This window comes from Pipistrellus kuhlii, unplaced genomic scaffold, assembly GCF_014108245.1.
Source record: "Pipistrellus kuhlii isolate mPipKuh1 unplaced genomic scaffold, mPipKuh1.p scaffold_m20_p_17, whole genome shotgun sequence".
NCBI lineage: Eukaryota > Metazoa > Chordata > Mammalia > Chiroptera > Vespertilionidae > Pipistrellus > Pipistrellus kuhlii.
This window is the reverse complement of record NW_023425482.1, coordinates 30319813-30334862: the sequence shown is the minus strand read 5'-3', so window position 1 is coordinate 30334862 and position 15050 is coordinate 30319813. Positions and strand designations below refer to the sequence as shown.

At 63.8% G+C, this 15050-nt stretch overlaps 1 protein-coding gene across 3 annotated transcripts in view; it reads right to left on the bottom strand.

Annotated features, from left to right (window-relative positions):
• Nucleotides 1-15050, bottom strand: part of N4BP1 (NEDD4 binding protein 1) — a 44553-nt gene that overhangs the window by 8540 nt on the left and 20963 nt on the right. The window contains exons 7-8 of one of the 3 annotated variants that reach the window (XM_045582889.1): nt 14515-14539; nt 2964-2969 (exon numbers count right to left, since the gene is read on the bottom strand). In XM_045582889.1, coding sequence (XP_045438845.1) covers nt 2964-2969; nt 14515-14539 — 31 coding nt within the window. The other 2 variants (XM_036440729.2, XM_045582888.1) reach the window with 2 other exon arrangements.

Genomic DNA, 15050 nt, shown 5'->3' with positions numbered 1-15050 from the left:
ACTGATGGGCCAGCGGCCGGAAGGTCGGTCCCAGCAGCTTAGGTTTCCCCCTCCCCTTCCCCAGCGGCATCTCAGGTTCCTCCTCTGTCGCCGGAGCGGTCACAGGGCCCCCGGGAGGGGCCAGCCTGGCCAGGACCTGGGGATGCCCGTGGCCGGCCCCCGGCCCCGGCCCCCACTCCCAGTCCCCCTCTGTGGGGGGCTGCTGCCTGGAGCACCTCGCCGAGAGTTTCGTTAAAAAAGACGAAAACGAAGCCGCTCCTGGTGGACTTCTCACGTCCGCTGTGTGTCTTCCGCGTCAGCCACTTTGTTACTTTTTATTTTATTTTTAAAAATATATATTTTATTGACTTTTTACAGCGAGGAAGGGAGAGAGCTAGAGAGCTAGAAACGCCGATGAGAGAGAAACACCGACCAGCCGCCTCTTGCACACCCCCCACCGGGGATGTGCCCGCAACCAATGTACATGCCCTTGACCGGAATCGAACCCGGGACCTTTCAGTCCGCAGTCCGATGCTCTACCGCTGAGCCAAACCGGTTTCGGCCCACTTTGTTATTTTTTAAAAATATGTTTTTATTGATGTCAGGAAGGAAGAGGGAAAGGGAGAGAGAGAGAGAGAAACATCCATGATGAGAAAGAATCATGGACCGGCTGCCTCCTGCACGCCCCCCACTGGGGATGGAGCCCGCAACCCAGGCCTGTGCCCAGACGGGGGATCGAACCCTGACCTCCTGGTTCACAGGTCGATGCTCACCCCTGAGCCACACGGGCTGGGATCAGCCGTTTTTTAACTCACACAATCCTCCCGACTCCAGCCGTCCCCCATCTCATCAATTGTCCCCACACTTTATTTTTAAATTTTAATAACTTTATTATTTTATTGTTTAAAGTATTACACATAGTAGTACATATATCTCCCCCCCCCCATAGACCTTCCCCCAGCCTCCCCTACTCCTGTCGCATGCCCTCACCCCCTCCCTCAGTGTCTTGCGTCCATTGGTTGTGCTTATCTGCATGCATACACATCTTCAGTTGATCTCTTAGCTCTACCTCATCCCCCAACCCTCCCCAGCCTTCCCGCAGTCATTCGACCGTCTATTCGGTGCTTTATGGCCTCTGCGTCTATCTTTTGTTCATCAGGTTATAATGTTCTTTATTGTCCATAAATGAGAGAGAACATGTGATATTTATCTTTCTCCAGCTGACTGATTTCACTTAATGTGATGCTCTCCGGGTCCATCATGCTGCTGCAAATGTTAAGAATTCCTTCTTTTTTACAGAAGCGTAGTATTCCATAGTGTGATCCACTCCTCTAATCCACAGTTTTCTAATCCACTCCTCTGCTGATGGGCACTTAGGCTGTTTCCAAATCTTAGCTATGGTGAATTGTGCTGCTATGAACATAGGGGTGCATATACCCTTTCTGATTGGTGTTTCTGTCTTTATTTTTTTCATATAAATATATTTTATTGATTTTTTACCGAGAGGAAGGGAGAGAGATAGAGTTAGAAACATCGATGAGGGAGAAACATCCATCAGCTGCCTCCTGCACGCCCCCTACTGGGGATGTGCCTTCAACCAAGGCACATGCCCTTGACCGGAATCGAACCTGGGACCTTTCAGTCCGCAGGCCCATGCTCTAGCCACTGAGCCACACCGGTTTCGGCCGTTCCTGTTTTCGTGGGATAGATTCTTAGAAGTGGGATCACTGGGTCAAATGGCAGTTCCATGTTTAGTTTTGGAGGAAACGCCGTACTGTTCTCCGAGGCGGCTGTGCATCCTCGCAGCACCTGGCCTGGCAGGTTGGTTGATGGCGGCCGTTCTGACCGGTGTGAGGTGGTTCCCACTTTACAAAGAGGAAAGAAGGTTCCGGAAGTGGCACTGCCCGGGGTCACGGAGGGCGGCAGCTCGTAGTGGCCTTCACTCCGAGCTCGTCCAAAGTCCATGTCTTACACCTCCCGCCTCCATGCCACTCCTATTCCCTACGGCTTTTTTTCTCTCCCCACTGCTTCCCTCCATCTCTCCCTCTCTCTCTCCCTCCCTCCCTCTCCCCTCTCTCCCTCCCTCCCCTCCCTCTTCAATCCTCTTTCTCCCCTCCCTCTCCTCCCTCTTCCCCTCCCTCCTCCCTCCCTCCCTCCCCTCCCTGTCCACCTCCCTCCCCCCTTCCCTCCCTTCCTCTCCTCCCTCCCTCCCTTGTTTCCTTCTTTCTTTCTTTCTTTCTTTCTTTTTCTTTTTCTTTTTCTTTTTTTTTTTTTTTTTTAGCAAAAGCCAGTAGGAAGCTGCTTGTTGGGTGGAGCGTAGGGAACCTCCTCAGGTGGGTTGCAGACGCCTGAACACTCCGCACCGCCCCCCCAGACATCTCCCCCAGCACCGGCCTGCGGGGAGGGAGCTCAGGGCTGCGCGGCCACTACCCGGCCCACGTGCAGCAGCAAAGCCGGCAGCCAGGCGTCGGCGGGACCTGGCACCTCAGAAGCTGCGTGGTGGTGGGGGGTGGGCTGTCCCCCTTCGGCCTCAGGTCTCGGGCCCCATGTCCTGGAGCCTGGGCGGTCAGGGGGCCTCCTGGGGGTCCTCGGGAGCCAGAGGCCAGGCCGGAGGCTCCTCTCCGGTCCCACCCCTTCTTGGCCCCCACCCAGGACCAGGGGCGGCCTGTGCCTCCTTCACGTTCCCACGGACACGTGTCCACTCCTGACCCCCCCAAGGGCAGACGGCGGACGGCTAAGAAGGGAAGTAAGCGAGGAGGCGATTCAGACAGCCTGCCGGCGTGGCTCAGCGATGGAGCGCTGACCTAGGACCCAGGAGGTCAGGTTCGATTCCCGCTCAGGGCCCAGGCCCGGGTGTGGCTCCATCCCCAGTGGGGGGCGTGCAGGAGGCAGCGGGTCCGTGATTCTCTCCTCATTGATGTTTCTCTCCCTCTCCCTTCCTCTCTGAAATCAATAAAAACAAAAACGGGCGGTTGCTTAGCCACCAGCAGCTTGGCCTGGCCCAGAGCGTCACCTCCCCAGACCGCGCTGCCCCGGGCCGCCCTGCCGCCCGCCCTCCAGCGGGGCCTTCGGGGGAGGACACGTGTTTGTGGAAAACAGCCCGCAGGCAGTCGGGGAAGAGGCAGTTCCAGGGCCACGTGTGGGGGGAACGGCTGAGGTCTGAGTTACCGCTCTCCCTGCCGCAGGCCCTTCGGATCTCGAGGCCCCAGGCCCGGTGAGTAGATGCTCGGAAACAGCTCCCATCTGCTCCACATGCTCCTACCACAGCGGCCACGGCCACGGCCACAGCCACGAGGTCAGGTGGGGGGGTCTGGCGGGAACTGCTTTCCCAGGCGCCTCAGTGCTCCTCATGGACCCCCGACCCGGCACTGGTTCCTGGGGTCCTTTAAGAGTTCTCACGTGAGCCCTGGCCAGTGTGGTTCAGTGGGTAGAGCGTCAGCCTACGGAGCCAAGGGTCCCAGGTTCGATTCCTGTCCAGGACAGGTACCTGTGTTGCAGGCTCCTCCGGGCGCACGCAGGAGGCAGCCAAGCGATGTGTCCTCACATCGATGTTTCTCTCTCTGGCTTCCCCTCTCTCTTCTGTTCTTTCTGTTCTCTCTTCCCCTCTCTCTCCCTCTCTCTCTAAAAACCGATGGGACAGCACCCTCCGAGAGGACTGAAAGAAGAGTTCTCACATGAGCCCCCGACGTGGCGAGTCTGGAACTTAACCGGTTGATTAATCTTTTCAAACAGGAGGTGACTCCTGACATGGTCCCTCGGCTGGTGAGGAGGGGCTGGCGGGGAGGTGAGGTCTGGTCTGCTGCGAGAGGCGGGTCACAGGGACGCAGTGAGGGGAGGGGAGGACGGAGCGCAGGGGCTGGTTCTGGTGAGGGAATCCCGGCCCCGGCCCCGGGGACAAGACTTGGTGCAGGGGAAGCCGGGCCTTGGCGGGAAAGGCCCGCAGAGGGTGCGAGGTGGGCGGGGGTGGGCGGAGGGAGCAGGAGGCAGCAGCTGGGGAAGCCAGCAGCCCACAGGCGGTGTCTCGGGCCTGTGCCAGCTTGTGTGCCGGGAGCGCCAGGAACTGGGTCGGATCTGTGTCTGAACTGGAGCGTTTGGGCCTGAGGCCCTGAGGGCGGCAGGGCCTGTGAAGAACTGGAGAGGGCGTGCGGGTGCGGACGGAGCTCAGAATGGGGAGAGTGAGAGCCAGAGAGGAATCCGGGGACCAGGAGCCGTGGGGAGGGGACAGGAGGATAAACACCCTCCATCCTTAAGCACCTGGAGCGATTCATTTCTTTACTGGAGGCGGGGCGATCAGGATGGAGGGACAAATCAGGTTTGGAGCCTGTGAGAGGACCCTGCAGGCCCTGGCTGGTGTGGATCAGTGGATAGAGCATCGGCCTGTGGACTGAAGGGTCCCAGGTTCTATCCCAGCCAAGGGCACAGGCCTGGGTTGCAGGCTCGATCCCCAGTAGGGGGCGTGCAGAGGCAGCCGATCCATGATTCCCTCTCATCATTGATGTTTCTATCTGTCTCTCCCTCTCCCTTCCTCTCGGAAATAAAAAAGGTGTTAAAAAAAAAAAAAAAAAAAAGAGGTCCCGTTGGCTCCTTGTGCCTGCGGCAAGCGGGGGGAGCCACGGAAGAACCCAGGCTCAGGCCACCAGGCGCTTCTCTCCCGCCTGCACCCTCCGTGGCTCCCTCCTGCCCGAAGCCTCTGGGTCACACGAGGGCCCTGGGCCTCCCCCTCTGGGGACACAGATTGGCCCTCCCCTCCGGGCGGGGCCCGGAGCTGGTCACTGCTCACGCCTGCATCTCTCCTGTTGTTGGCACAAGTAGCTGTGCACATGGTGCAAACTCAAACGGCACAGAGAGTGAAGGTCCCTCATAACCCCCTCCGGACGGACGCCCCCCGTGGGTCTCACATGGGCTGGCTGGCCAGGCCCGGGAGGGGGCAGTGCCAGCCCGGCTGGCAGACAGCGCCAGCGGCCGGCGTGGGAAACACCCTCCGTGAGTCACAGGAGACCTGGGGCGGCCCGGGATTCCAAGAAGGCTTAGGAATTGCAGCATCGGGGCGGGCTGCCGGCCAGGACGGGAGAGCAGGCGGGGCGGGCTCAGGGCCTGGGGCAGGGCGGGCGGCGGGGCCACAGCGTGGGACTGCCTCTCTGAGGAATCGGGAAGTCTGCAAACGTTTCCATAAAGTGTCTGTGCTGTTTGCGCGGAGTGAAGCGTCCTTCCTCACCGCACCCCACATGGGGCTCCTGCTGGCCACCAGCTGACGAGGGCCGTATTTCGCTTCTGTGAGTTCCACCCAAAGAGGCACAGAAGACGCTCAGCCTCACTGGCCGGCAGGACCAGGGAGGCCACTTCGCACCAGCCACGTGGCCATCCGGAGAAGTCAGAACAGCACTTCCCTCTCCTCCCCCCCACCTCCCCCTCCGCTGTGGGAACTGGGGAGCCGGCAGACAGACGCGGCCGGAGGACCAGCCATTTCCCTCCTCAGCTCGGACCAAGGACACGGGAAACCCATGTCCACACAAGAGCCAGCGCCTCGTGTTCACAGCAGCCAGAGTGGAGACAACTCAGGCGTCCATCCCCGGCAGGGACACGCCAGGCACCACGAGCTGGGACACACCAGTCTCCCATGAACGTGGACACACCAGTCTCCCATGAACGTGGACACACCAGTCTCCCATGAACGTGGACACACCAGTCTCCCATGAACGTGGACACACCAGTCACCCATGAACGTGGACACACCAGTCACCCATGAACGTGGACATGAACGTGGACACACCAGTCACCCGTGGATCAATGAAACGTGTCTCATACAGCCGAGCGCTGGAATACAGTGTGATGAGCCTTGAGCAGGAGGTTCATGCTGAGAAGCCGGTCACAGAAGCCCCGTGTGACCTGGTCCCGCTGTGTGCAGTGCCCGGGAGAGACACCCCGGAACAGGAGCTCCTACGGGGAGTGAATGTCCTCACGCTCATCGGTGAGGCCACACCACAGCACACGGAGACGCCAGAAGCGCACACGTGAAGCAGGACACAGACTGGGAGCTCCCGGCGGAGACGGAGGACGGAACCGCACGGCCGTGGCTCTCCCGCCCTCGCGGGCCTCGCGATGTGCCAGGTTCAGGCGGTTTAGGTTTTCGAATTTCGTTTAATTCGACGCCTCTGTGTCCATCTGAGGACTGCCCAATCGCCACCTTTATTTTATTTTATTTATTTATTTATTTATTTTTAAAATATATTTTATTGATTTTTTACAGAGAGGAAGAGAGAGGGACAGAGAGCTAGAAACGTCCATGAGAGAGAAACATCGACCAGCTGCCTCCTGCACACCCCCTACCCGGGATGTGCCCACAACCAGTGTACATGCCCTGGACCGGAATTGAACCTGGGACCTTTCAATCCGCAGACCGACGCTCTGTCCACTGAGCCACACTGGCTTTGGCCAATCACCACCTTTAAAAGCACGGGGCCGGCCGGCGGGGCTCCACGATGAGCGTGGGCCTGTGACCCACACGATTCCTGTGGGAACCCCGTTCACGTCTGCGTGGTTCAGGGTTTGGGTTCTGGAGGAGGCCGCACACAAATGAGAGACTAGGAAATATTGGGGGCCGGGCGAGAGCCCACCTCTAGAGGGAGGACAGCGCCCTGCTCTGCCTTGTTACCCCTTTTATGAAGGTTTGGGGTCCACCCCTAGAGGCAGGCAATCCCTGCACTAGCCAATCAGCAAGGATTTCCATACGATTGACAGGTGGAAGTGGCTTCAGCTGAGACGGCAAGTGGGTGGCTGACCTTTCAGAGCTTCCCAGTGTGACCAGCTCCCGGGTTCCCTGTCCACACCGCTCTGCTGTGGGGACAGTGGGCGGCTTCCGACAGTTCTGTTCCCGGTCAGGGCTCCATCCCCAGTGTGGGGCGTGCAGGAGGCAGCCGGTCCATGGTTCTCTCTCATCACTGATGTCTCTCTCTCTCGGCCTCTCCCTCCCTCTCTGACACCAATAAAAATATACATGAAAAACAAAAGAAAAACAAATCCTCATGGTGACCCAGAGCGGGTAACCCATGGAGCCAGACAGACTCAGAAACGCCTCGGACCCTGCCTTCCCCTCACCCCTCACCACCCGTCGGCCTCCATCACCAGTTTACATCTTGGGGACCACCTCCAAGGGAGACCAGCTCCAGGCAGCAGCCCCAGGGGGGCGTTCGGGGTCAGAGGGACACCCCGCTGCTCCCAGAAGCACGGACCACCCTCCCCGCGGGGTCCTCCCCGCCCCCCAGCTCCCTGCTCCCAGCTCTCAGGCCCGTCGGAAGCAGCAGAGGGAAGCGGTCTCAGCTCCAGCTGTGTAAGTGGCTCCACGTGAGGCACCATGCTCTCCGCTCCCTCACACCTGCTGCTGACGGCCGGACGGGAGAGCCGCGGAGGGATCAGTCCTGCAAGCCTCGTGGCCTCCGGGCCGGCTCTCCACGGAGAGGAAGGAGCGGGGCCGAGGCTGCCGGGCTGGGGGCACTGGGGTGTCTGGAGGCCCAGGGGCAGGCGCACCCCTCCTCCTTCCTCTGCTGCCCCCTGGGCTTCGCACCCGGCCAAGTGGGGGCCTTAGCCACGGGCGACTCAGAGCCGCTCGGATGCCTCCCAGGGTCAGGCAGGGCCCAGGGGGGTCCCCGGACCTCCCCGGAGGGACTGAGCACGCGGGCTGGTCGCGCAGAGAAGGGAAGAGGTGGGAAGCCAGCAGGACACGGTGGCGCGCACAGCGTGGCCCCAGCAGGCGGCCCTCCCCAGGCTGAGGGCCGCGCCCGGAGGTCTCGCTGGCCTTCGGGGGCCAGGCCGGGGCCAGGCTGCCCGTGGAGCCGGCCACGCGGCGACGAGGGGCCACGAAGGGCTGTCCTCTGCGAGCCGGAGCCACGGCGGAGCCACGGCCACGACTGAAGGGCCAGCCTGAGGCAGAGCAAGAGGGAGGGATGCCCGATCTCCGATCCTCGCCCTTCCCGTGCCCAGTTCCCGCCGGCTTCTCCCACCGTCACAGAGACAGCCGGGCGCCTGGGCCGGAGCCTGGAAGTGGGCTTCCTGTGGCCAGAGAACAATGGGAGGCGGAGGGCCTGGGAGCGGACGGCGGGCAGGTCTCCCAGCCAGGGTCAGGACGAGCCGGAAACGGAGGCCTCAGCGCGTCTGGGCTGATCCCCAATGCGGACACCTCCGGGGAGGGACCCCTCTGAGGGACCGGCCGGGAGAGAGCGGAGAGCCGGCCTGCCTCTGCGCCCTCTGGTCCGGGCACTGCCCGCACACAGGTGGCTCCCACGGCCCCAGAGGCCCTGCCCTCCCAGCCCCACCGCTCCTGGTCGCTGTGTTTTCCGTGTGTGTGTGTGTGTGTGTGTGTGTGTGTGTGTTTAAAGAAAGTATCTCCAGGAGAGAGGAAGGAGGAGGAAGGACTTCCTGAGGCTGGTAGCAGAGAGCTCTCCCCGCTTGGCCTGCGCGGCCAGAGCAAGAAGAGGGTTGGTGCTGACAGCGCCCTGACCCTGAGCGCCCCCCACAGGAGGCCGCTGGTTACGCACCAGGAGTCCCGCCCTCAGCCTTGGCCTTGGTCTTTCATTTTCCAAGTTTCCTTTTAATATATATATATTTACTGATTGCAGAAGGGAAGGGAGACAGAGAGGGAGAGAGAGAAATGTCCATGATGAGAGAGAATCACTGATGGGCTGCCTCCTGCTCACCCCCTCCTGGGGACCCAGCCCACAGCCTGGGCTCACGCCCTGTCTGGGAATCGAACTCTGACCTCCTGGTTCCTAGGTGGATGCTAGGTCGACGTTCAACCCCTGAGCCACAGCGGCCAGGACCACCCTCCACGCTTCTTGCCGAGGTCTCTCCCGGCCTCCCCTTCGGGCTCTGGCTCCGCTGGACGGAGGGGAGGGTCGAGCCGTGTGGAGGGGGCAGCCGCCCCGAGCGCCCAGAATGCTGACTCCGCGCGAAGCCAGCTGGTCCGAGCATCGTCCATCACCACGAACCGCCCGCTTCTCAGATTGGATGCAGAGGAGCCCTGGCCAGCGCTGACCTGCTCTCGTGAGGTCCCGCGGGGACGGATGGTGGTGAGACGGATGGAACAGGCGAGTCCGGAGAGAACACGGACAAGGAAGCCATGTGCCCCTGAGCAGCTGCTGGCCCGGGCGCCGCCTCCGCGGGCCTGTCCTCGCCCCGCAGCCTCGGCCCCCCCAGAAGGCAAGGGGCACCCCCATAGGGCGGCCGACAGCTCCCACGGAGAGTCCTGTAGACGTAGGTGCAGACCACTTTCCTGTGTTTCTGTTTTTCTTCTTTTTTTAATCCCCATCTGAGGAGATTTTTCCAATGATTTTTATTTTTATTTTTAAAAAATATTTTATTGATTTTCCACAACGAGGAAGGGAGAGGGATAGAGAGCTAGATACATCGATGAGAGAGATACATCGACCAGCTGCCTCCTGCACACCCCCCACTGGGGTTGTGCCCGCAACCACGGTACATGCCCTTGACAGGGATCGAACCTGGGACCCTTCAGTCCGCAGGCCGACGCTCTATCCACTGAGCCACACCGGTTTCGGCGTCCATCGATTTTTAGAGAGTGGAAGAGAGAAACATCGATGTGAAGGAGACACACCGATGGGTTGGCTCCTGCTGGTTGCCTCCTGCACAGGGCCCTGACCAGTACATGTGCCCTTGACGGGAATCGAACCTGGGGCCCTTTGGTCTATAGGCTGACACTCTATCCTCTGAGCTGCATGGGCCAGGGCTGGGTCCCCAGGGCGAGGATGCGGGCAGGGCCAGGCAGCTGCCAGGCGGCCTCCCGAGCTCGGGGAAGCCCTCCTGCCGACCGCGAGGCCTGCTGTCTCCTAGCAACTGCCGGTGGCACCGCGGGCGGGCCAGGCTGCCAGAGTGCGGCCGGATCCCGTTTCAGAGCCGCGGGCCTCCGGGAGGCTCCCCGTTCCCTGCCAGCGGGTGTCCCTGGGCCCCAGGGCGGCCTTGCCACACAGGGGGCCCTGCCCCTTCGGCAGGCCCGGGCACGGACGTGGGGGTGGGGGGGAGCAGGGGGGCGCTCCCCGGCCGGCCCGCCCTCCGGGCTTCCTGCCCACCAGGGTCCGGCAGGTGCCAGGGCCTGGTGTGGGATGACCTCAGTGCTGTGGCTGTCGCTGGCAGGCGGCTGCCCAGACTCACAGGCCCCGCGGCACCTGTTGCCCGGCTGGACGGCTGCCCTCCCCGCCTCGGCTGTTCTGTGAGAAACAGGGTCCCTGGTGCCGCCTGGGGACCCCGGAGCCCTCCGCGGCCCGGCCCCGGGAGGCTGCGGGAGGCAGGCCTGCTGGGGAGGGGGGCGGGCAGCGTGGGGGGCAGACTGCCCTCCTGACGGGGACCCACCACGGCTGCGCTCGGTGGGAGAGAAACGGACATGCGGGCTGGTCTGCAGGCAGAGCCCCCTTCCTGCCCTCGAGGCCGGTGAGAGCAGCGTCACTCACAGCAGAGAAGAACCGGGCCAGGAAGGTTATTCGTTTCCGACCGGCGGGCTCAGGGGTTGAGAGTCAACCTAGGAACCAGGGGTCCCAGGTTCGATTCTGGGTCAGGGCACAGGCCGGGCTGCGGGCTCGATCCCACTGTGGGGCGTGCAGGAGGCAGCGGGTCCATGATTCTCTCACCATGGATGTCTCTCTCCCCCTCTTCTCTGAAGTCAGTAAAGGTCTTTTTAAGGGGAGGCTGGATCCCTCCGGAGCCAGGAAGCTGGGCCACTGGGATGTGGGGGCCCCCTGGGGGGGGGCAGGAAAAGCGCTCAATGCCAACGCCGGCGTCTGAGGGCCAATGCCGGGCACGCCGCTCGCTGCCGTGTGACCTTGACCCGGACTCACCCCTCTGGGCCTGCTGTGAGGAAGTGCCTCCCTGGGTGTGGTGGAATCGGGAGGCGATGGGACCCCTCGGGGGCCTCGCCCACGGAGCTCACTCCCCCCCCAGGCTGACAAGGGTCATTCCTGGGGCCGTGTGGAGGCTCGTGGGGGTCGGCCTGAGCCGGGCCCTGCTGAGCCTTCTCTCTGCCCCTCCGGCCAGCGTCCCGGGCCTCTCAGGTCCCATTTGTGCTCTCCTTTCAGTTGCTAAGCAACAGTGCCGCTTCCAGACAGACGGAGCGAGTGGGTGAGCCATCAGGGCCGCCGGGCCGGGCCAGTGCGGTGGCCATGGGCCTCCGTTCAGACCCCCGTTCCCGCAGGGCTGGGCTGGGCGTGGGCGCGCGGGAGGGGCACAGCGCTGGGCGGCGCACTCGGTAATGGACTGCTCCTCAGCCAGAGCGTGCGGTGCGGCTCCACCCAGGAGGGGGCGCAGGAGGCCGCCGTCCACGCTGCCAAGTGGGTGAACCTGCTGCACGTGAGAAAGGCAGGAGGAAAGGCGGGCGGCTCAGTGTGGTGTTCTCTGGGTGGGCGGCTCAGTCAGGGTGGTGAGGGGCCGGGACCCTAGCTGAGGCCTGGGTGAGGCTGGGTGCACTGAGTGTCACCGAGAGAAACCCTGATGCCACCTGTCCATCCCCTCTCCTCCCCACCCATCCCCCTCCCCTCCCCTCCCCATCCATCCCTGTCCATCTCCATCCATCCCCTCCCCATCCATCCCCGCCCATCCCTGTCCATCTCCATCCATCCCCGCCCATCCCTGTCCATCTCCATCCATCCCCCTCCCTTCCCCTCCCACCCCGTCACCTGTCTGAGTCTCTGCTCCCGGGCCCAGCTCACATCCTCTTGGCCTCCCCTGGTCCCTGGCTGAGCCCCCCGTTCCTGGGCCTCACCTCCGAGGCCACGTCCGCCCTGGGTGACGGGCACCCAGTGGGCACCCAACGGCTCAGACTCAGGAGGCCCTGCCCAGCCTGGGCTCGGCTCTGGGCTCTGGGCGGGGCAAGCACCTGCACCCTCAGAGGGGGTTGTGCGGGTTAAACGGGCGTGTAGTAGGTGCTGAATAATTTAGACCCCCGCTGCAGGGGCTGGTGTGCGGGAGGGGGGGCTGCTGCCGGGGAGACTTCCTGGAAGCGGGGCCTGGGGGACGATCCCCGCCCCCTCCCACAGTGCTCCTCCCTCCGGGGTCCCACCAGCTGCATGGCCAGGGGCAGGCGGACTGACATGTCTCACTCCCTGAAGGCCACTCGGCGAGGGTGGCCCAGCCAGGGTCCCCGAGCTGAGACAGACCGACTGGGTGACCTTGACCTCAGGGACCAGCGGGCGGCCTCTCCTTCTGCAGCCTCTTCTGGTGGCTGAAACCTTAGCTGATCCCAGCGCCAGCCAGGCAGGCAGACAGCACATGCTCCCCTTGGGGAGGTCCCCCCTCCTCCCCTTTTCTCCCCCCCCCCCCCCTTCCCTCTCCCCCTCCTCTCCCTCCTCCAGGCCCACCCAGGCCTGGCCTCGGCTGGGTTTCAGGCTGTGCTGCCTGCAGGGCAGCTCCCTGGGGCCTTGGGGTGGGAGGGACCCGAGGCCCTGGGCTGCCTGGGGGTCCTGAGGGAAGAGCTGATCCCGGGGCCCTGGGCCTCAGGCTCCAGCGGCTCCAGCGCTGGCTGTGGGCCCCTCCGCCCGTTTCTGGGCAAACCCCAGCTTGTCCTGCCTCAGCTTCCCCAGTGACTGCCCCAGAACCCTAGGGGTCAGGGGACTGAACCGGGGACCGGGAGGTGTGGCATGAGCTCACTCTGCGGTGCTCGGAGCTGCTGGCCAGTCCTCGAGCCGAGCACAGGGGCGGCTCGGACGGGTCGGGCTGTCTGCGGTGGTTCACAAAAATGAACGAAACTCGATGGACTCAGAAAGGCTGGGGGGGGTGCTTCCGGCTGTGGTTTAACAGGATGCGTGACAGCTCTCCCGGGCCCCTCAGTCCCCGTGCCTTCCCTGCCCGAGACTGGGAAAGGGGTAGGCAGAGCTCTTACAGCCAATACGTCACCCAAAGGTCAGAGGTCAGGCCACGAGCTCCGCCCCTTGCAGGCGCACCTGGGCCTGCTGCCCCGTGACATCGGGTCCTTCTGTGAACAGAAGAGCCATCTGGGGTGGGGCCTCGAAGGTCAGGGTCATGGGGAGACAGCCCAGACCTCCCGCACCTGCTGTGCAGTCACTGCTGGCCCCCAGGGGGCCCTGGGCCTCAGGCCCCAGCAGCAGCAGCAGAGGGAGGTGACGGGAGGATGGAGCCTCCGGGAGGCGCCGGTGAGCGTCCACGGGGCGGACAGGCCGCCCTGGGGCTCCAGGCGGGGGAGGTCCCCGGGGCCCAGGACCTGCCCCGAGCAGCGGGGGGACGGGCAGAGCAGACAGAGCCCGTGGCGGTGGTTCAGAGAACAGCCACGACGCCAGGAACGAGCCGCCGGGAGGGACAGGGCGCTCAGCCACGGGTTCCGGGAAGGCGCGGGGAGGCCCTGAGGAGGGCGGGGACCAGGGGCGGAGGCGGCGGCCTCGCCCAGAGGCGGGCGGTGCTTCGGGAAACAGCCGGTGGGCTTTCTGGCAAAGCTGACGGGCTCTCGTGGGGCGTGTGCCGTGGCTGAGGACTCCATCCCCCTCGCAGGCTGGACGGGACGGAGTCAGGTCAGGACAGCGAGGCCTCTGCTGGCGGGCGAGCTGAGCGCTGACCGGGAGGCGGCCGCCCACCGGCCTGCACGCCGGGCGCCTGGGCGCGGCCACACGGGCACAGAGCCCGGTGCCCAGGCTGAGGCTGGCCGTGCCAGGTCCCCTCCGCGGCAGGCACAAGGCGCCCTCTAGTGGCGCCCGGACACGATACCGCTTACCGAGGACTCTGGCGGGGGAATCTGGGGAGCAAAACCAGCTCCTGGGCGCGGGTTCGACGGGCGGCCGAGGGGAGGCCGAGTGCGCGGGTTCGAGGGGCGGCCGAGGGGAGGCCGAGGGCGCGGGTTCGAGGGGCGGCCGAGGTGGGGGGAAGGGGCACGCTCCAGGGGGGCGGACGGGACGGTCACTTCGAGAAACACGCTTCAGGAGGTCCCGCTCCCCGAGGAGCAGCCGTTTTTGTTTTGTTTCGTTTTATTTAGAAAGGCTAATCATATTCATTTGTCAATATTCTCAGCTTTCAGGAAAATAGTTTAAAAAACATAAAAATGTGGATACACGGAGTCACTGCTGGGGAGGTCGGCGGGCGGAGGGTCTCCCGGAGGGAGCGGCACTCGGATAGCAGCATCGTCACATAGAAAAGGGCGGCGGGCGGCGGGCGGGCCCGGGCTCTGCACACACGCCGGCCGCCGCCCCGGGCCTTCACAGTGTGCGCGGCCGCTCAGTCCAGCACCAGGGCCGACAGTGCGTTCAGGTCCTTCATGTAGGGGTGCGCCCCCAGGACCTGGTCGATCTTCAGCCGCTGCTCTGCGTCCGGGAAGATCTTCATCAGCGCCTCCCGCAGCTCGCCGGTCTCGGCCGAGGACCGCTGGGCCGGCAGGGCCACGCTGGGCGGCAGGCCGGGCCCCAGGGGGAAGCGGGGCTGCGGGGGCAGCCAGTGGCCGGGCGGGGGGCCCTGCACCCGGGCGGGGGGCTGGTGGCCGGGGCCGGCGGCCTGGGCGCCGGGGCTGCCCCGGAAGCTGGGGTCGAACATGCCCACGGCTGGGAGCAGGGGCTGCAGGACCCTGGGGAGGAAGCCGGCGGTGAGCTGGGTGAGGAGATGGACCGGAGACCCTGCTGCTGACCCCGAGCCCGCTGCCGCCCCCTGGCTGCTGACGGAGGGACTGTGGCCGGGCGGGATGTCCCGGTGCTGCCTCCAGACTTAGGGGAGACAGGGAGTGGAGTCTGTGCTTCCAGAGCCACTCGGACCCGGCCGTGTCCTCAGTGTCAGAGCCTTGACCTATGACCCAGGAGGTCAGGGTTCGATTCCTGGTCAGGGCACAATCCCCAATTGGGGGCATGCAGGAGGCAGCCGATCCATGATTCTCTCACATCAGGATGTTTCTCTCCCTCCCCCTTCCCCTCTGAAATCAATTAAAAAGAAAAGCTTTTTTAATTTAAAAGAGCCACTCCACCCACAGGTGAGGACGGAGGCCCCCGGCCCAGCGGGCACGAGCACGGAGGAAGGCCCACTGCCCCGGCCTCTGATCCTGTGGGGAGGGGGCCCTGGCGGACAGGCCCCAGGGGGACCCCGAC